This window comes from Streptopelia decaocto, assembly GCF_964273445.1.
Source record: "Streptopelia decaocto genome assembly, chromosome: 1".
NCBI lineage: Eukaryota > Metazoa > Chordata > Aves > Columbiformes > Columbidae > Streptopelia > Streptopelia decaocto.
The window spans coordinates 167,292,923-167,314,933 of record NC_138663.1 but is presented as its reverse complement, the minus strand read 5'-3'; the positions used below and the strand labels follow the sequence as shown (position 1 = coordinate 167,314,933).

At 39.9% G+C, this 22,011-nt stretch overlaps 1 protein-coding gene across 1 annotated transcript; it reads right to left on the bottom strand.

Annotated features, from left to right (window-relative positions):
* Positions 1-3,879: 3,879 nt before the first annotated feature.
* EDNRB (endothelin receptor type B) lies at positions 3,880-21,362 on the bottom strand. Its single transcript, XM_082059305.1, has 8 exons — positions 21,233-21,362; positions 20,473-20,977; positions 11,534-11,646; positions 11,162-11,366; positions 10,675-10,824; positions 9,565-9,698; positions 8,885-8,993; positions 3,880-7,349 (listed from the first exon to the last, which is right to left on the bottom strand). Exons 2-8 carry the CDS (start codon positions 20,932-20,934, stop codon positions 7,218-7,220), a joined length of 1,305 nt encoding a protein of 434 aa, XP_081915431.1. The 5' UTR covers positions 20,935-20,977; positions 21,233-21,362; the 3' UTR covers positions 3,880-7,217.
* Positions 21,363-22,011: the final 649 nt, after the last annotated feature.

Here is a 22,011-nt window from a genome sequence, read left to right as displayed (position 1 = left end):
ATGTACATTTGTGTATATTTGTACACACAGATAAAAATACATATATGCATAGATGTGTTTATATAGAGAGTTTTTTAAATGTATTTTACTTGTATATTGACTATTGCAATAGAAAAGTATACTTTTTAGTTAACTATATAAATTGGTAAATTCTCTTGCATAAATTGCATAAATATGTAAACAAATATAAAATGACCTCACCTATTTGTGACACATTATTTTTCCTATAAAAACATTTGTAAGTGAAATACCTCAGCTTAAGTATGAACACTTGTGTAACAAGATCAAATGCTTCTAAGATACTAAATACTAAGTGAGTTGAAAATATTAAGGACTTTGCCATATTCTTTGTCTGCTTGTTCTTTAACATGAAGTTTTGGTAAACAAATTTAACAAATTTAACAAGAGAATTTTAGTATTTACTCCTACAGGAAGTATCTTCATAACTTGTCGAGGTAGCCAAAACAGAGTAACTCTTTCATGATTCATTTGACGTTTTAGTCTGTTTCCATCTCCTATCAAAATATGAAATTCTAAAATTTTTTTGGAAAAAAAGCTTTTCTGTTATAAAGTGGTCATAAAAATTACAAAATTAAAAGTTATGAAATATTTAAACCACCTATTTTTAAAGCAACAAAATTTTAACATTATTTCGTAACAATTTCTCTTTAGAACTTCAGGGTTCGATTATGCATAGAACTCCAATACATCTTTATACATGTTTTCATTACATTTCATAATGTTGTCATAGCAAGTAGTGAATGATTTGTCGTTATTTAAAATTTTTATTACGAACAGATATCCAAGTAAGAAACCAGCAGAAATATTTCTGTCAGTGCTCAGTGGCTTTTACTGTTAATACTTTCAAACATAAAATTTTGAATTTCAATAGACTAGTCCAATAGTTAGGCAGGCATTCATAGTTTACATGTGTGACATATATGTAGTTTACATTCCTCACATTATGACATGAATTAATGTAAATTTAAAAAAATATTTAAAAAACTATTAAAAAATAAAAATATGAGATCAAAGTGATAGAACACATTACTTGTTGGTTTTCTTCCTAAAACCACAAAGACAGTAGTCTAGGTTTTGTTCAAATCAATATTGTTTTGTAAAAATGCTTGATTTTATTGAAGCAACTCTTCAGACAAAACTAATGGAAAGCATCCTTGTATATCATATAATTTATATTACATATTATGTAATAAAATTTATTTGTATATGTAAAGGTATAAATATATATATGTGTTCACATAAACATATATCAAAGGTGTAAGTGTATGATTACTGCAGCTCTCAGGTTTTGAAATAGAGCAGAAGTGAACGTCTCTCACTTCATGTCTGCTAGCAAGTTAAGAAGAAAAATGGGGCCAAATTTATGGGACATGCAACTTGCTGTAGGTGCATTTCAGGGAAAAGCTTCTTATACCTTTGGCAAGCTCCAGTCTGCTCCTGTGAACATCCATTAGCAATTATGATGCTATTTCCAGTTTAGTTTCATAAAAAAAATTCAGTTTGCATGAATTCTGCCATCTCGGTTGCAGCTCCAACTAAAACTTATTAACTTGGCATGTTTATCTCCTACTTTTCCAAAGGCTGGGCATGTGTTGAACCTGCCCTTGTGAAAATGTAATCATCCCATGTATCTGTCACTCCTCTTTTTCCTGGTACCTTCAAATGACTTCAAATTGTCTGTCTCCCTTGTTTTCACCACTGATTTGTTTCGTCAGAGTAACCAGACCTTGTGAACCAGTAATATAGATTTCAGGAAATGAAGGTAGAATTATAAAACCATGGAATAGTTTGTGTTGGAAGGGACCTTCAAAGGTTATCTAGTCCAGCCCCTCTGCAATGAGCAGGGATGTCTTCAACTAGATCAGGTTGCTCAGAGCCCCATCGAGCCTGGCCTGGAATGTTTCCAGGAATGAGACATCTACCACTTTCCTGGGCAATCTGGGCCAGTGTTTCACCACCCTCAGTGTAAAAAAATTCTTCCTCATGTCTAGTCTGAATCTCCCCTCCTTTAGTTTAAAACCGTTACCCCTTGTCCTATTGCAACAGGCCCTGTTAAAAAGTCTGTCCCTATCTTTCTCATAGGCCCCTTTTAAGTACTGGAAGGCCACAATAAGATCTCCCTGGAGCCTACTCCAGGCTGAACAATCCCGACTCTTTCGGCCTGTCTTCATGTGAGTGGTGCTTCAACCCTCTGGTTGTTTTTATGGTCTCCTCTGGACCCACTCTGACAAGACCAAGTCTTTCCTGTACTGAGGGCTCCAGAGTTGGATGCAGGACTCCAGATGGGGCCACACCAGAGCGGAGGGGCAGAAACACCTCCCTCAACCTGTTGCCCATGCTCCTTTTGTGCAGCCCAAGATATGACTGGATTTCTAGGCTGCAAGAGCACATTGCCAGCTCATGTCCAATCTTTCATCCACCAGTACCCCCAAGTCCTTCTCCACAGGGCTGCTCTCAATCCTTTCAATGCCTCAGCCTGTAGTGATACCAGGGGTTGCCCCAACCCATGAGTAGCATCTCACACTTGGCCTTGTTGAACCTCATGAGATAAAACAAACATTTCCCTTCCATCCCTCTCCCCTAAGAGCAAAACAAACAAGCAGGTTTTGGAGAATGTGGTTTGTGAAGAAGCTGTGCTTACCCTAATTCCTTACCACTGTTTCCTTTCAGGTTTTACTGGGTTTTGAGTTTTGACACCCACTTTTTTTTTTTTTTTTTTTTCCAGGAAGCCCTTCTAGGGTGGTTACAGAGGATGGGAAGTTCCATGGCAACACCGAAGTTAGAATTGTAGACATCCACTGTAAGGCATCATCTAGGGGGACCAGTGAATAAGTCTCTCCCAACCTTTGCCTCCCATTACAGCCCTCATAGTCCTAATAAACTGAGACCTGGACCACTCATGGAGATGACATGTCAACAAGGGGTTGATAAAGGCTCTATGTCATGTCTAGTAAGAATATAGGAGAAGTTTTTTCCCAAGAGGATCTCAACCACAAGATTGACAGTGATGGTCAATAGGACACTACTTAGTGACACATTTTTAGTAATATGCAAAATATTTAGAAATATGCAAAATTGCTTCCTTGTAACACATGATTGATGAAGACTTTGGACTATAGCATGAGATGGTGGGAAAGGAAGAGAAAAGGCCATGAGAGATTTCAGGTAGAACATTTACTTACAAGGGATCTCACCTCTACTGGTGCTTCTGTTACAGGTACAAGAAACTTGAAACTATATGTTTAAGGTCCTGGTGCCATGAAAAAAGACAAATCTACAGGGATGCAGCAGGCCATCAATTTAACAGAAAGAAACATAACTATTTGGGACAAAATACCAGTATCAGCAAACACATTTTGGGACGGACAGATACTGCAAGCATATAAAGTTATATATGCGAACAGTTACAGCAAATTTATACTGTTTTCCACTGCTGTGACATAGGTAAAGTGAAATATGCACAGAACGACACCAGCAGCATACAAAGGGATGACAGTTTTCATGAGGGATATTGCAGCATTGAGTGCACGCACTTCTTAATTAATGAACCAAAAGTTTTATGCCTTTTATTTGTGATGTCCCTAACATAGGAGGATTTTTGACTATATATGGATGTGTAGAGAAGAGATTGCAACTGACATTTTGAGCAAAAACAAACAGAGCAAAGACAGGCATGACTGATTGTTCCAACAAACAGACAGTTTTGCAATGCGTATGCAAGTCTGAACTCTCTCCAGTTTTCAGCTATATAAAACTATCCCGCTCAAAAGCTTCATTTTTTAGTTCTGAATTGCTTACTTCTCTTTTACATCACTGTCAATTAAATGTGACCCCATAAAAGAAAAAAGGTCAGACATCTTTTTGTAATGAATCAAAATTACAAATATTTTATTGGCAATTTAGTATGTTTACACTGTCTGAACCACATAAGTTGCTATTTTAAGTGACCACAGAAACCGATATATAGAATTATTTTACACAGCTATACAGAACAATAAAAAAATCCTTTTAACATTTTCTCAATACATACAACATTCTCTTGCTAAGCCAGGTGTGTGTTGACTAAGAGCTGTTCGGGGCACTGATGCCACAGCTCACAGCAGATGCTCTATAAACATCAAATTTCGCATTTGATTCTGATGTGTAGTACCAGTGTATTAGTTCAGTCCACCCAGTCTGAAACACCCTCTCTTAACTCTGAGAGAGCTGTGGGCTGGTGGAGTTCAGAGTAGATGGGGAAGTAAAATCTAACAACTACCTGAAGGCTGAAACACAGAGACGTGACGTAGTTCCTTACAAGTTTATTTTTGCTCAGTTTTGTGTCAGCTCTTCAGGCCATCGGGACAGATGACTCTTACTCTGTCACATCACTCTGGACAAGCATGTTGTTGTTCTCCTGCCTGTGACCCCCTGTTTGAGGCTTAGAGAGCCTTAGACTGGCTGTTTTAGTCCATGAGCTGATTTTACCCTTTTTTTTCTTTTTTTTTTTTTTTTAAACTTTTCAAAAACATTCCTTTGTAAAAAAAAACCAAACAACCCAAAAAACAAAACACTTTAACATTTTTGTTTAAGGTAGCAAATGTCAGCTAGGTTTTTGAAGAGCCATTGCTGTGCCCTAATTCTGCTCCGACTAAACTGAATAGTTAAACATTCATGGATTTCAGTGGATGGAGGAATAGACCTGTACTGACAACTTCAGAAAATGCCTGTCTTCAGTATTAAGAAATTTAATCTTAGACAGAGCACAGATGCATTAGAGCTCTCCTGTGTATTCTTTTAACTGTATGACAACAGAAGTTTATAAAATTTTTCTTAAGGCAATGAGAGCTTCAGTAAAAATACTGCTTTGAAAAATATTGAAAAAAAAAAAAGATAAAAAGTTTACTAATACGTATATATTAACTCCAAAAAGTGGGAAGTACATATGGTTTTTATTTGCAAAACGTAAATGTCCGACTTAGCAGGACTTGTCTTAACAAAGAATTAGTCAAGGAAAAAATGAAAAATATGTTACATATTTGCCAATACAACAGCTACATTTTAAATAAAAATAACAATAATATACATGTACAATATTGTAATGATATAATTTGATGAAAATAACACTGATCAGTATCAAACTTAGGTTTTAACTGATTATCCATCCTTAACAGATGAAACGCATTTCACAGAAATAGATGTAGGCAGGGTGAAGTGATATTCATGGCTTATTGTGAGAAAGTTAAAATGAAAATTAAGGTAAAAATGATAAAGAACAAAGCTTTAAATAGATTTATATTTATAAAAGTTCAGCATTATAGCAGTTCGGTACACGTGCTGCAGAAAGATGGTGACAGCAACCTAATAATGGAAGACAAAATACACACTTGCACACATATTTGCACACACATCCATATGCCCATGCTTGAATGCATGTGCGCAGGTCCTCAGCTTGATTATACAAGTATACGCTTACTAGCTTTTGATGGGGCGACACTAGGAATGGGATTCACCTCTCCTGCTTTTAGCTGTCTGCAAGGTAGCTGTAGTTACCTGAAGTCAGATGAGATGAAACCCATCTAAGGTAACATCAGCTGAACATTTTTATGAAAACTGTTTTCATCCTGAGCATTATTGAAGGCACTTTATTAAAAAATCTGAAATTAATCAAGACTGGAAAAAAAAGGTAAAAATCCTTATATGTGAAATTTGGAAATTAAAAAACATTCCTGAGTTTTGATAAATATTTTATTATACTAAAATACCATGCCTATGGAAAAATGTCTTTTATAAAAAATCATGTTATATGACATTTTTTCTCGAAAAACTCATGCCTTGGTGCATGAGGTATTTTAATAGGTATTTGGAGACATCTGTAACAAATTAATAGGAAATGAAAAGCCAAAGAATGACCTGTCATGCATGTACAAAATACGCATTGCTCCTGGCAACACACATCGTGTTTACTACAGGCATCTTTATCTTTCTGTTTTCTTATAGGGTCCTGCCCATATTTTAATACTTTATAATTAATTATGCTTCACTAAACTATTTACAGAAGCAGAAACTAATCACACACCTTCTTCAGCCCATAAATATGGAACTACAGAAGTAGAACTTATTTTAAAACAGTACGAAGATGAGTGTGCTACATAGTACTATTCTCTAGAAGTAGTTCATGAGTTATTTTCTTCATGAGGATTTAAATCTAAATGAAAATAGAAGTTCAGATTCTCCCTCTGTTACATTTTTTCCACCTGCTATTTCTAAAGGGTTTTGCCCTGAGGCAGTATTTGGATTGCAGAAACAGTTTTGAATAGTTGCAAAAGTATCTCAAGTAAAGAACCATCAGGCTCTTGAATGCCCACTGTTTACAAGGGTACAATCAACTTGTTTTCAGTTAAGAATAGCTGATTTCCAATATTAGCCATCATTTGTATGGTTCTAGTAGCATTAATTTTTGCTTTTGGTGTTTTTCTCTCTCCTCCGCTGTCATTAAACACAGATAATGTGGAAAAGGGGAAAAGGACCATACCCGAAGTGCTGCCAAATATACTGAACACGCAAAGTGGTTACAGATGGTATTTATAGATGCCTTGGCAAGTTCCTTCTAACAGGTAAAAACAATCATCAGAGTGAAATGCAATTTTGACTTGACTCCATCCTTTAATATTTTCATTAGCTACCTCTATAGTACCCCTGATAGAAATTCTACTTTTTTACATTTAAACTTCTATTACAAAGTATTTCATGTTTTATTTAAAGAAACCCCCACAATAGTGATGGTGGTTAATCTGCTTTATAAAAGATACTACATTGAGTTATATATAATAATGGCTTTGATCCAATTAACATTATATTATACGGCTTAGTAATTACTGTGACTTCAGTTCCTACAACTGTTATAGTGAATACAAATGATTGGTTAATGTTCAAGAAGTGGGGATGATTTGGAAGTGCTGATTCAGAAGTATTCAAGTGCTAACAATTACTTGTTCTTTCTAGGCTCTTCTTCATGTTCCATAAATGATGATTTTATAAATGTCCATGATTTTGAACATGACCCAGTTTTGGGACAATTATTTTTTTTATAAATTTTTTTGTGCAAACACAAAACTAGCTTTTTCTAAACGTTACCATCTCATTAAAAGTAATTGCCACTTTTACTTAAAAAGACACCAGCATTAATATAAGAGAATATGCCTTTGACACTTGTTTTACGAAGAGCTGTACTTGTTACTGGAGCGGAAATTATCATATCCGTGATCATTAGCTTTGAACTTTAAACAGGACTGCCTTTCCTCCATGGACAAGAGATCTTTGGATTGGCACCAGCAACACAAGCATGACTGTCAAAATAAAAGGAATAAACATTTTACATCATTTTCAGTTGCACATGTAGCAAAATGCACCAAAGCGCTGCCCTTCTGCAGTGGTACAATAAGAAATGGCAAATGTGCAAGCTGCCATTTTGGGATTACAGCATAAGCAAAGAAACAAGGTTAAGTTCTGCACTGCTCAAATGGCCACTAACTTACAAATATCCCATCAGCAACCTGAGTGCTGGAGTGCAGGAAGAGTTACTTTGAATTATGTATAATAATTGCCAAACACATACCACCTTGAGTCTGGTCTGCAATTCTAAATGCAACTGAAAGTAAAATTAGACTCCTTGTTTTCCTTTCTCTGGTAATCTTTCTTCGAAAAAATGTATGCACAGTAATCTATACTTTCTGAGCAAAATGTTGCTATTTAGTTGAATTTTGCAGAAGGAAAAAGTGTAGAACTAAGGAGGAGAATGATGAAAACCCACAGGTAGTTCAAACACTTGCCAGATGTTCTGCAGGCTTTTTGCTGATGTTACTGACTGGCCTTTGGGTGCTGGAAATCAATCTGAAATCCTGCACACCCACTTGTTTCCACAGTCAGCATGCTACAGGTCTCTTAGGTGCTCTCAACTCCAGTGACTCTTTCAGGTGCCTGGCAATGTAGACAGGGACCAGACTGACACTAAAGTCTCTGCCACCTGTGCTGCTGCAGTTATGAGGAAAATACTCAACAATACTAAATGCAGAGCTGACCGCCTTCTGATGGAAAGATATAGCCAGTAAGGAATTCACACAGCCAGGCAATAAGCCTAGCAGTGGCCAACATTTAAATGCTTGGCAACAAAAGAAAAATAGAAGAATTTGTGGTAGGCAATGTAAGAACCCTAATACAGTGTTTGAAGACAGTAAGAGGCCACAAAAAAGGCCCAAATCTGAACATATTCCAAACAGAGATGAAGGCTGAAGGACTAATGGGCTGCAATACAAATGTAACCCAGAGCCTCAAATCCTACATGGAGAATTAGTACCCAGGACTATTCACTCAAACCAAGGCAAAACTACGAGCAGGTTCTTCTCATAAAATGTTGGCGTTGTAAAGGGATGAGTGGATACTTGCACCCTCTGCCTTACATAATGGCCTACTGATTTAAGTCCTTGGTCAGGCTGGGGGGAATCCAGGGTCAGTGCCTCCCCATTGGGTTGCAGAGGATATGGCTACGTGAATCTCTGCAGTGCGGTCAGAGTCTGCTTTGTCAGGGCTCTGGAAGTAGCTGGGTGCCAACTCCAGTCAGGAAGTGATGCAGCACTGATTAGCACGGTGCCGAGATGGTTTATTGTGTGCTCCTCTCTTTTGCTTTCTCTTACTGTCCCTAGGAATCCTTAATTCCTTTCTTTGTAACTTTTCCACGGGACAGCAAGAGAACACCTACCATAACCCAGTTAAAATTGAAAATAAAATGTAATGACCATTTAGAACACTTTGTACATGTTATGGAATGAATTTTCCTGCTGACATCATATTTGAATCAGAGGAGCAGCTTCCAGCAGTCTCTTACCTTAAAGCAGTTTTGGAATCTTTTGCTCACCAAATACAGAGCTATAGGATTGATGCAGGAATTCAGTGAAGCCATGTTAATACCAATGTAGTCCATCACAAGAAAAAAGCTGTGTGGAAAATCAAGTCAGACACTTCTTATTTTCTCTGAAAAGGTTTAGTAGAGGTTTACAACTATATAAATTGGATCCAGCTTCACTCAACCAAGACTAACTATTAAATGCAATAGTAAAAGGGCTTATATCAACAGGATTAACTTATGGAGGTAACAATGGTGCTCAATAATAAAAGTTAGAATCAGTACACTGCTCTTGTAAGAGTAATTTTAGAAGATTCAGCCACTTTATCTTGTAGGAAGGAATATTCATGAGGTTGTCCTCACAGATTTAGTCCTAGCTGTTCTGTTGAAAGGGAAAATTGGGACAGAAATCCCTCCTCCACCCACATAAAGCCACAAGACAGCAGCACAGTCCCAGAAAGGACTGGGAGAAGCAGGCAAGCAGGACAGAAGTCCTGTGTTCATGGGATTCCTCCTAATTTCCTAACTCTGCTACTGGAGTGAAACCTGAGTGTCCTAGATGAAGAAGCAGGGAGAACTTCAGACTCCAGGACCAAGCTAGTTCATTAGGAAATCCAAATTTGTTCAAGGAGAATGTCAGCATTTTATTTTTACAGTCTCACCTTAAAAGTTCACATCTGTTGGGGTCCTTCTGATCATAAATAGTGAGCTTCAATATTCTGCTTAAGTGAAGTGGGAGCCAACACAAGGCGAAAACAAGTACCAGACAGAACACAGTTTTGGCCACCTCACGTCTCTGAAAAAGAAAATTGGACAGAACAGTGTTACAGTTCCTGTCTCTCTCTTGATTGTTGTTGTCTTCTAATATCCAAATGTTTAATAAACAAAACAAAAACCCTACCAAAACAGGAGTTAGGAGAACATCCAATACCTTATTTTATTGGAATATATACTTAATATTTTCTTTTGTTTTACATGACTTGCACTGATTCTCTGTATCTCTGATTTTTTAAAGTATGAATAATAATATGAAAAATCAAAGACATGGAAGCAGTAATTTAAATTAAAATGAAGAACACATTCATCTTCCCAATCACATTCAAATACCAGCTTGTTTTCAATTGCATTTTCTTGTGCTTTGATCTCAGGTCTTATTTTAAATGCCTCAAGAGATTTCAATTACAGCCTTAATGAGGTAAGAGGAAAGGAGAACAAATATACATTATAGTTCAAATGTAGTTTAATTCTAGTGACGTATGATGTTTGTGTCTGGTGCTCTACTAACTTGGAATGTATTTTGGAATGTGTTTTGTTTGGCTAACATATGCTGCTATCCTCACTATAGTTCAGCACAAAACTGCTTCAAAATAATTAACAAATTTATAGCACCAACTTCTAGACTACAGCATGACCTCTGTTTTCATTACAAAATATCCAGTTCTCATTATTGTAAAGAAAACTTAAACACTATAAAATTTGAAGGACTACCTCCAAACAAGAAAAAAGAAAAAGCAGTTTTGTGATTGCCAGTGAAAATCTTAGGTTTCTGAGGGCTCTGAGGTTATCTATCTATCTATCTATCTATCTATCTATCTATCTATCTATCTATCCACATATATGAAATCAGCAGCACCACAGTTAGAAAACTTCTGCTTAGTAGTTATCTTGAAGTCATTATATAAGAACAGAAGAATGGTGTGGCAGTAAAATCAGTAACTGCATTATTGTCATCCTCTCTACAGTCAGCAGAGTCATCGGGGATAAATTTTTACCTGTTTTAAATGGTCATTTAAAGCGATCTGCATCCCACTTTTCTTTCGTAACATCTCACAGGTCATGAGAGTATAGAAAAATGCCGTGATAGCCAGTGGCAAACAGAAGTAAAAGCTAAACAGCCACCAGTCTTTAGCTTGCTTGTAAAACTAGAAGGAAAACAAAAGTAAACACATTGTTAGGAGTTGAATGCTGAGCATTTTGGAAACCATGCTATAACTACTTGGTCAGTCTGTCCTGAAAAGCATCTCTACAAGGCTTACATGAGAAAATGTGACAAGATAGTAATATGCTCAAAGCCCACAAAAAGACAGGAGTTTCTGAATGCTATTCTTCTAACTGAATTTGTCTTCAGAATTTGTCAGCATTTCATTTGAACATCATATTCACCTACATTTCACAAAGATTTATGCACATTACAATCCACACGACACTAAGAAGATCCAAGGAACTGTTACGGAAATTTTATAAACATGGGTGTCTTACCATCATAAAGGAGCTTTTCTGAGTGGGGTGAAGTAAGCAGATTCTAAGATCCTTTCCTCTGTACTCCATTGTAATCATGTCAAATGCGATAGCTTCTGGAACAGCCAATATCACCGATATAACCCAGATGAGTACAATTTCAACAGCCGTCCACTTTGGCACTCCAATTCCTTTAATGCGACTCCAAGAAGCAACTGCTCGGTACCTGAAGCAACAGCACACATTTGCAAATTAAAATATAAGAAAACTCACCTGGTTTAACTGGCTTAAACTCAGCTTATTTGTATTACATCATCTGAGTGGAAAGATAAACTTGAGAAAATGCCCGCATTTAAAACAAATTGTAGAGTTTGATGATAAAATAGGTCTCACCTATCTATACTGAGGGCACACAAACTCAATACTGTGATGCCCACTGATGCCTTTTGAATGAAGGGTACTAATTTGCACATTTCAACACCGAAGGGCCAGTCCTCTGCAAGCAGCTGTGAAAAGAAAACAACAATTAGAAATTAATCATTTTAAAAAATTAATTCCCAAAGCTTCAACATGGACTTTTCTCTTGGATTTTTATCTTCATTGTTTTTTTCTTCCACCATGTAAAAGTTAGTCAAGAAGAACGTTTCCACAAGGGAGTCTCCAAGGTCTGTATCCTAAAAACTAAGCAGTAACACCCCAGCTGCTCTCTGGTTGGGCAAGGATATGAATAAAGGCTTAGTCCCAACTTCTTAAGATCTGCGCAGTTCACTCGTTTTCGCTTCTAACTTTACCAACCCACCACCAGTGTTTATGGTAAAAAAATTATTGAGAAGGTGAGGATTTCCATAACATTTGTATTGGTTTTATCTGTCTTGAGTGTTCATTGCTTTTCTTACATGTTCCAAGTAACTCTCCATTTACTAGAAATACAGAAAATTACTTGATGCTGATCAGAACATGGACAAAGCCAACAATTACATGTGTGTGGTGGGGTTTATTTGAAGCTTGGTGTGTAGGCAGGCAATACTGCAGAGCAATGTATCCCGTAGTTTTTAGCTGACCATCTTGTAACGAAAGAAGGGTCCCACTGAACAACCAGGGAGCCTAAAGAGCTAGTTTGAACTAAATGTTTCGCAGCAGGTCAAGACAGATCAGATGAATCCTGCACTGAAGACATTTATTGACCGGTTTTCCAATGATTCTGTATTCCAATACCAAAATGACCATCTGCACTCTCAAACATACCTGTAAGTGCTATGGAATAAAGAAAACATCACAATGAATTTTAGGTTGGTTCAATTGCACTTTGGGTTGTGCACTTTAATGGAAATCTTCTGCCACATCTCCAGTGGTATCTTTCAGCTGATTTAGAGGACAGGACATAGAAAGCACCTTCCTCACAGCCGATGCAATTAACTGTTCACCCGTAGCTTTAGTTTAGAAACATTTAATCTTTGTACTATGTTGAGAGCTGCTCTAATGGCTCAAATACACCACAGCAGCAGCCAAATCTCCCAGTTCCTCATGAAAACAAGACTCTCCAAAACAGAGGTCATGCCAAGAAATAGTCAGAATGATTATACAGAAATAAACTTTCTGAGTTTCTGTAATTAGTTGTATTATCTAAGCCCATCTGTTTTTCCTAACTTTCTTCAAATGAGGCCTTTGGATCTGTTGCAGATAGAGAGCAACAAAATGTAAAAGGAGAAGAAAGAACAATAACTACCCAAAAGACACTTGTAAAACCTTTCCCTTGGTTCAGGTTGCTTCAGACATCTCTTTTAACGGGGATGCAAGAAAAAAAGAAATAGACAATCATACTGTATAGATTCTGCTAGGGACCAAAATGATTGAAAATAGCCACAGAGTTGCCTGCTCATGTTAGTTAGGTTCAGCAAGGTCTGTAAGCACACATACGTGTGCATCTAAGGATACAGTTCTGAGGTATAAGATGTTTTTTTGAAAAGCCCTGATATAATTTCAGTAAGTATCATTTTATTTTAACACTAAGGAAATAAAGTACATTTCATGTCTATGTGCTTTTGGAAATCCCTATGAAATGCCCACCAGTATTTTCAGGTACCATAATACCTTCAGAAACCAGTTTTAGTTCTGTGCTGAAATGGGATCTTTGAAATAAGAGCCGTAGGCAAACTGTAACATAGCCCAGCTTTGATCAAAGTCTTAAATGATCTACTTAAGTAAGACAAAGAGTATAACGCTTCTGCAGAAATTAAGCAGAAAAATGAATTCTAAGGATTTAACTTTCTTGAGAATTGTTTGGAAAATAATAAAGCAGAGGAAGTAGGGATGAGGCTGTAACAACCATACAGTATCTTTTACTTATGTGATGTGGGAAAATAACTCAATCTGTAATTAAGGTATTATCAGTAAAGCCTCTCCTTGAGAGTTCTTTTGAATTACTGTAAGGGGTTGGTAGTAACAAACTACTGTTAGTAGTTTGCAATGTGAATAATTACAGGTGGTCTAAATGCACACTCCACAGAATCCAGTAACACCTGGACTAATATAATTTCTATCAATCAGGCACTGAACCTCCAGCCTACCACACTTACTTGCTATAGGAATTAAGGACTGGGTAGCAAGCATATTGTACACATTATAGTACATACTGTATATTGTACATGTGCATATATTAAACCAGAGATGACTCATTAAAAAAGCACTTCAAAATTTAAAACTTTCGTTGTTCATTGAACTAAAATTCAGAATTTTGATCAAATTTCTGCTGGCAGGTTCTGTTGAATTTCAGCTACAAGTAGCTGCTGTATGTGCCAGACACTCCCTCTCTCTCTCTTCTCTGAAATCCCAAGAGTTTAGTCACACATCGGAGATTTCCCTGAACTAATAATGCTTATCTCTCAGGTGCAGACAGTCACACCTGTGCTCCAAGCTGACTGGATTTGTGCCAGCTCTAGTTTGGGAGCCATATGGCTGGATTATAACAGGGTTGCACACGAGTGAATGCGTTCTACTGAAAGGGTGCATTAGCTTGGGTTTAGCATAACATCAACATTTTACTTACATTCGGCCAACTTAAATCAGGGGCAGAATGGACACACAGCTGTCTGCAGTGGATTGGAAAAACATGTCCTTTATCTCTTGCAGCTGATGTATTTGAAACGAGTATTTTAGGGCATGAGTCACAAGTTTCTCTATCACAGTATTTCAAGTGGTTAATTATATGCTTTGTAGCAAAAACTTGAAAACATAAAGAAAGTAAAAAGTACAATGTTTTAATTGCTGAGCTATGCTTCCTTATTGTTTCTGTTTGTCCTCTATATTTCCATTTCCTCAAAACATTGTCTTAAAGTACAGTGAAAACCACTGTTAAATATTCATTAATGTCATTTTTGTGGACAAGAGCAATAATTATTCTTAGAAAAATACAGATGTAGTCTAATGCAATTTCATACGGCTAAAACTATTTTCTTATTATTCATAATAAGGTATCTGTACAAAGAGTGACACTACAAATTACAAATGACTTAAGAGTTATGGGATACTGCCAAGGGGCAGCAACGAGAAAAATAATGTTGTGTTTTTCAGCAGTAAAATGCCAAGAGAAGTCTACCACTGGCTGTATTCCGAGTGACATTTTCCAATGGTTTATAGTCACTTACTTTACACAGGCAAAGTTTTAACTTCACAGAAAGGTGTTGAAGATGAAGTGAAATAGAACAAAAGGAAAGGGAACACATTGCAGAATGAAGCAAAATCATACATAAAAAGAACTAATACATCTGATGCACTCCTAACCAACACTGTCTCAGACCAGGCACAGGTTTGAGCCTAAACTGATGTGAAAGATGCACAGCTACGGAAGTAGCCCCAAGAGATGATGTGACTCAGAGACACACCTGTGAGTTGCAACTCCTGCCCTGTTTCCTCTTGGTTTTGTAGGAACAGACAGATGCTTGTAATTTGCTGCTGGAATATGCCAGCATGTGAGCACCATCCGCTGCTCTCAATGGCTCAGCTGTTGTGGCCACCAGACAGAAGGCTGGTGCCACGGCTCCAACCCACTGCTTGTTGACTTTCTGCAGTTGGGCATGAAAAAGTAGCAAAGGATACTTATTGACATCAACAACCTCGTCCCAAGCAATAAATGCACAGGGAAACACAGAGCAGGGATTTGTACTTCCTCCTCTCTGTGTGTCCGCAGCAAGTCTAGTTCACAGGACGACAGGACTCGATTTTCATAATTAGGAATTGCAGAGTGACATGGGAAATCAAACATGCAACTGTACACCTAATTCACAAGCCACGTTTTCTCAATATATCTGTGAAATGACTGGCAGAGTTTCACCCAACACTTTTGAGACAAAGAGGTCATGCAGATGAAGTATTTTTCAGTATTTCATAGGAGCATTTTTCAAAACATGAAGTTTGCCCAGGAAATTAAGCTTATGATCAGGGATAAGTCAGACAACATTTCAAAACTTATTAATATTTAACAATAATTGTCAAAGTCAAAAGCTTTTGCAGTCTCACAATTTGAGAGAAATGATTGCGTCAAAATTAACTGTTTAAGAAAGTCATGCTGCTGTCAGAGTGGGAAGTGTAAACACAGGGCAGAAGCAAAAAACAAATAAGAGGCTGAAAATTTGTTTTGAAATTTGTCACATGCATTTTCTGAGTGAATGTATACAGAATAAATGCATACATAATGAAAAAAAGCTGCTCTAAATTTACAAGCCTATACTGGCATCATTTAACCTATTTCAGTCTGGAGATCCATCATGAAAACTATGTAAGTGTACTTTCAACCGCACGAAGACATTTAGTTTCACTACCCTGCATATTGGACTTCAGAGAATATTGTTCCCATCGAACAAAGTTACCCACCATTGCCTGTAAAATCTGACAGGTTCCTCCACTGGACAATTCAGATCTTTCTTAAGTGCCTATAATCTGCACTTGTTGAACATTAAGGGTTCCTAAGCAAGCTAGTCTTCTAGCTTAATATGGTCAGAGATCAACAAACTTGGTGTAAGAAATTCACAGTATCACAGTATGTTTGGGATTGGAAGGGACCTCAAAAGATCATCTAGTCCAATCCCCCTGCTGGAGCAGCAACGCCTAGGTGAGGTCGCACAGGAACATGTCCAGGCGGGTTTTGAATGTCTCCAGAGAAGGAGACTCCACAACCCCCCTGGGCAGCCTGTTCCAGTGCTCTGTCACCCTTACTGAGAAGAAGTTTTTTCTCAAATTTAAGCGGAACCTCTTGTGTTCCAGCTTGATCCCATTACCCCTTGTCCTATCATTGTTTGCCACCGAGAAGAGCCTGGCTCCATCCTCGTGGCACTCACCCTTTATATATTTATAAACATTAATAAGGTCACCCCTCAGTCTCCTCTTCTCCAAACTAAAGAGACCCAGCTCCCTCAGCCTTTCTTCATAAGGGAGGTGCTCCACTCCCTTAATTATCTCTGTTGCCCTACGCATTCTGAGATCAGCTTTCCAAGACCTCAAGTAAGTGATTCAGATGTTGAAAAAAAAAGGAAGCAATGCACTTCTCCCAATAAAACTGATGTTATCTTCAACATCAGAAGGACCAGTGGCCAAGAGTTGAATTATGGAATAGTAACAATGTTTTCTAAAGACAAGGACCTTGGCTTTTTTGGAAAGTTAGGAAAAGATTGGCTTTGTCATGATGCACGCCTGACAGGTACTTGCATTACAAGAGTTAGGAAGTTCATCACAAAGACATCTCCATGGAAACCCTGCCTTATTCAGAACACAGCTGGATTAACAAAGGAGCCAGTTTGCGTCTACATGGGATATGCAGTCCCTACTTTGGTTTTTCTTATCTTTCAAGTGCTTGACAACGCTATATAATGTTAACTATATTTTTTATGTAGTCCCTAAAATACATTGCCTACAAAGCTGACTTTGGCCTTTGATCATTGGCTTGAATAAAGACCATTTTTTGTTCATTTCCTGGAAATTTTTTTTCTCCACTTTTCCATTGTGCTCTGAGATAAATGAATCTGTCACAGTATTTCCAGGTAGATATTCATCCTCAGTTATTTGTATAGCAAATTGATAGCCAGAGTTCAGAAAGTCACACAAGAGTGTGCGGAGGATAGCTTGTTCTCCCTGTTAAAAATCCATTGGAACATGACAAGAAATTGGATTTAATATAAGAGAACAAACATTACAAAATGAGAGATGTTGTCTATATATCAGAAGAGAAATCATGTTATTATATTATTTTATTACAGCTTTTTAAAGTGTATGTTATCTCATTATGCATATATGCATAAGAGGTAGAACTAATGTAAGCTTGGAATTTCTAATCCTGATGTTGTTTTGGTGACTTATATATGGGAATTACCAATTTTATTGACTTGGAAAACTGAGTGCAATCTTCCAGAACCACAGACCTGTATTGTGAGGTGCACAATCTGCCACTGTCTTGCCTTCCAAAGATTAAGTTCAGAGAGGGACATAAAAAGCTCACTGACCACTGAAACACAGTATTTCCTACTCTATTCTTCTGTTCCTTATGTTCACACCTTTATCTGCTATTTGCAGCATCAAATTAACAAACGCATGCTTACTTAGTCTGTTCAGTGAAGCCATTGACCAGGCATAGGACCACCTTCACGTCCAATTAGTAGCAGTTTTGCAAAGTATCTGCACTGCCGCAATATTACATCCTGCAGAATGACTGTCTCAGACTTTCCTCTCCTTCCTATTCTGCAGTTTTGGGGGTTCAGCCAAAATCAGATTGTTTACCAGGACCCTGAACACTGAAAAAGTCTTCCAGGTTCTGCATACCGGAACTGAACGCCTTTCATGCCCTCATTTCATACCCAGTTTCCTGATTGTATGACAAATTCCAATACTTTCCATTTTCTGCTGGATGTATTGATTGATACTCAAATTTATCAAGTGCAGTGGACTAATTAGCATCTTATACATTGGTTTACATTTGTCTCAAAATCTAGGTACCACCTGCTTTTCTTCAGATATCCTCAATGTAAATTTTCATTTGTGTATTTTCTCAGCTACTTACATATTCACTTAAATAGTCACAAAGGACATCTTTTGCAGTTATCACTTTTAATAGCTAGTAAAATGCTGCTCCTAGTGCAAATTCTGAGTTCTCTCCTATGGATCTGGAAAGAAATCACAGATACTTTCATACTTTCTACTATAAGTGTTGTCGAGTAAATCGCTGGCATTTTATTAACTAGAGAAATTCTCTCACACTCTTTTTCCAAGCAGATGTCTGAGGATCTGGTAGCAATTCTGAAGATCTGTTTCATCCAGGTTTAAATGGCTTCAAATTGCAAGTTACAACTGCTAAGTATACTTGATTTACAAACTAAGCCTTTGCTAGCCTTTGTTCTTCCCATACTGCTGGGTGATTATAGCCAGCTTTTGATTGCACTACTGTACTCTCCCTCATAAGGTTGCTCTGCCGGTGTAATTAAATGGGATGTGGAGTTAATAAAAAGTTATCATCAACTCAAACTGCACTCAGACTCTTAATTTTTATTAAATAAACACAATATCTAATGTTTGGGGATTTTTTCAACTTACATATATTCAGAAATCCTGTTTTAAACCAGCATATATTACACTCACTATTGTAAGGGATAATATAAATTTATTATGAGCTATTCATCAACATGATTAGCAGCATGGGAGATTTAGCACCTTAGAGCTATTGCTTAGCTCCTGGCATTATCATCAGCACAATAAAAATCCTGGATGTGTAGCTGGTATAACATTTATTGGTTTGCAAACTGACCTTTTACCCCTCCCACTCCAACCTCCTCATAATGATATACTTGGTGATATTCAATCAAGATACGGACTGTGGTATTATATTGCACGTTATCAATAATTTAATTTTGAAATAGTGTCACTGAGATTACAAAGACTTGGACTGAGCAGCTGTTATTAATTTTATCTTTTTGATTTTTCTGAGACAAAAAGTTCTTTTTGTTAAATATATATATATATTTTTTTTTACAAAAATACTTTTTTTTTTCGAAAAGAGTTTACTTTTAAGTATTTTGTTTCATAAATCCCAGTCTCAGAAGAGTACATGCCTCACAAGAACTATGCTGAGTGTATAGTACGGAAAATACCGAAACCTCAAATCAAAAGAACTCCCATGTAATCCAAATTACCTGGCTCATGAATTTACACAGTTATGATGAGTTCTAAGTTCTCCGCTTTATAATGGTTCAATACTTTAAAAGCATAAAGACACCACACTCTCCCATTTCAACAGCTTCTGGGAATAAACACTACAGACACCTAAGGCAAAATTCAAACCCCCTTCCCTCAATGTGATTTTCCAAACTCAAAAGTAAATTTAACATCTTGCTTAAAGTGAGGAGAAGGAATAGATAAAGATTCTCATATTCACTTTATGCAGTAACGAAGGTGTATTCAGGGACCCAGAATGTAAACTTTCAAGGCAGAAGGTGCCTTGCTACTTCCAGCATCCCTCCCAAGAGTGCTGATGGTAACTAGAGGCTGGATTCAACTGCCCAACGAATTCCTAAGGACAAGTGGACTGCACAAGCTAGGTAGACGACACAGTTACTCCTTCTGTGACAAGTCTTATCATGTCAAAGAGCAAGGTAAAGGAGCAAGAGCAGCAGATGTGCCTTGCTACCTCTCGGCTGCCCATGCTGCAACAGGGGTGAATAGGGGAAAGGGTTCACAGCTCAGGAGAGCATCAGGGGTCACAGCTCATCATGCCTCACAATCTCTGCATAGAATTAAATCCCTCAGCTGAATGATGCTGAAAAAAAAAACCCATGCCAACAGCGACCGCACAGACCTATATGCAGCATCTACAGCATCAAGCCTGCCCCAGAAGAGCAGGAGGGACAAAGCAGTACCTACAGGAAAGGGTCTTCTGTGCCTCCCCTCCATTCCTCGGGGGAAAGGAGGGAAGCAACAAATCCTCTGTGAGTTTAATTTATTGCATTTATTTCCTTTATCCCTGGGACAGCATTTGTTTCCAGGTGACTTTCAGAGCCTGGCCATCTCCACCTCTGCCCCATTCCCAGCCCGGACCACTGAACCAGCTGGGACTGGGGCACAAAGAGGGTGACATCTAGGACAACAGCGACAACATCTGACCAGAATACCAGCCTCCGGTTGTTTTTTTAGCATGAAATGAAGTCCTCGGATGTCTCCCAGCCACAAAGGGGGTGCGTTTGCCCCCAACACCCGTGGTGGTGCCAAGTGTCTGCCGGTAGCCGCTGAGAAGCCCCGAGGCGATCCAGCCTGACCCCCATGTCCACTCCTGGACCCATCCCAGGCTCCCCCCTCACCTTGTAGACGTTGATGGGGATGTCGATGATGATGTGGAGCAGGTCGCCCAGGGCCAGGCTGGCAATGAGGATGTTTGGACCATTCCTCATGCACTTGTTCTTGTAGATGATTCGCAGCAGCGTCGAGTTGCCGATGATGCCCAGGACGAAGACGAGGCAGGACACCACCGTGTTGATATATTTGAAAGTTTCCTTGATCTCCGTTTGTCCCGTACACATGGGGGGCGAGGCCGAGCGCGGCCGCCCTCCGGCGGCCCCCCCGCCCTTGGGCAGCGCGGCCGGGCGGGAGGCGTTGGGCTCGGCGCCCCGCGCTGCGGGGATCCCGGCCGTCGGGGGGACGGCTGCCGGCGGGCTCTGCCTGCCCGGGCCCGGCGGCCGCGGGGACCCGTGGCCCTCGGCGGCGGCGCGACAGCTGAAGAGCAGCAGGAGGGCGAGCAGCCGCCACCGTTGGGCGGCGGGCATGGCGCTGAGGCACGGCCGATCCCCCGCCGCCGTCAGCGCCGACCTGCGCGGAGAGAGGGGACAAGGCGTCAGCTGCGGGGATACCGCACCCCGCCGGTCGCCGCCATCGCTCCGTACGCCCGCCGACGGAGCTGGGGCACTGCCCGCCGCCGGGCGGGGACGGGCGGCGATGTCGGCGGTACAGCCGGCAGAGCAGCGCCCACGCGAAAACCTGCGCGGCGGCTGGGGCGAGAAGTTCCCGCCGGCCGGACCTGCTCGGCTTCGCCTCGTTCTCTCGCCCGCTCCTCTCTCTCCTCACCTCGCCGAGCGGAGCCGAGCTGATCCTCCCCGCCTGCCGCCTGCAGTGCTCTGCCTGCCGAGCGAGGGAAACGCGCTCCGCCGGTCGCCGCGCTCCACACCCGGGCTGGCTGTCCTCTCCCGGGGCTGGCTGCCGCCTCTCGCTAGCGATGGGAGCCGCGGGCCGCGGAGGAGGGAGGGACGGGCGCTTGCGGCAGGACCCGGCGGCCGTGAGTCTTGCTCCAAACCCCGCGGCTAAAGCTGAGCCAGCTGGGCAGGCCCCCCCCCTTTTCTAAAACATTCATCCGCATCTGGCCCATCAGTCACGGCCAGACCCCACCCGCGCCCTCCTCCCCACCCGCCCCCCCGCCGGCCGCGGGGCCGCCGCGGAGCCCTGCCCAGCCCAGCCCCTCCGCCCGCCGGCCCCGCGGTGCCTCGCCCCGGCCGCTCTCAGGGGTGCCCCCCGGCCCAAGCGCTCCGCACCTTGGTACCTACCAGACGATCGGCTCTGCCCCTTTTGCCATCCGCCCGCCTCATCTTGTACCAGGTTGATTGTAACAGCCTAAAGAAGTAATTCTGAGAGTTCTGAAACAATATTTTTTTTTCAGGTCGGAAGAGTTGTTACAAGAGGTTTTGGCATCGTCAGAGGATGCCTGCGGGGAGGAAGAGGGCTTTACCCTGCTGTCTTCTCCGAGACCCGTTCTCAGTAGCTGGGTACGGAATTCTCCCTCCGCTTTTTATTCCCGCATGCGGACAGACCCCTCACACTTCCAGAGTGGCAAATATGTGGGATGAAGAAGC

Coding starts and splice junctions, on each gene's coding strand:
- EDNRB (XM_082059305.1), bottom strand. CDS start 20,934: ATGCCCGCCGCCCAACGGTGGCGGCTGCTCGCCCTCCTGCTGCTCTTC. Junction 11,367..11,533: donor TGTGCCCTCAGTATAGATAG/GTGAGACCTATT, acceptor CTGTTGCTTCAG/GTACCGAGCAGTTGCTTCTT. Junction 7,350..8,884: donor GATTCCAAAACTGCTTTAAG/GTAAGAGACTGC, acceptor TTATTTTGACAG/TCATGCTTGTGTTGCTGGTG.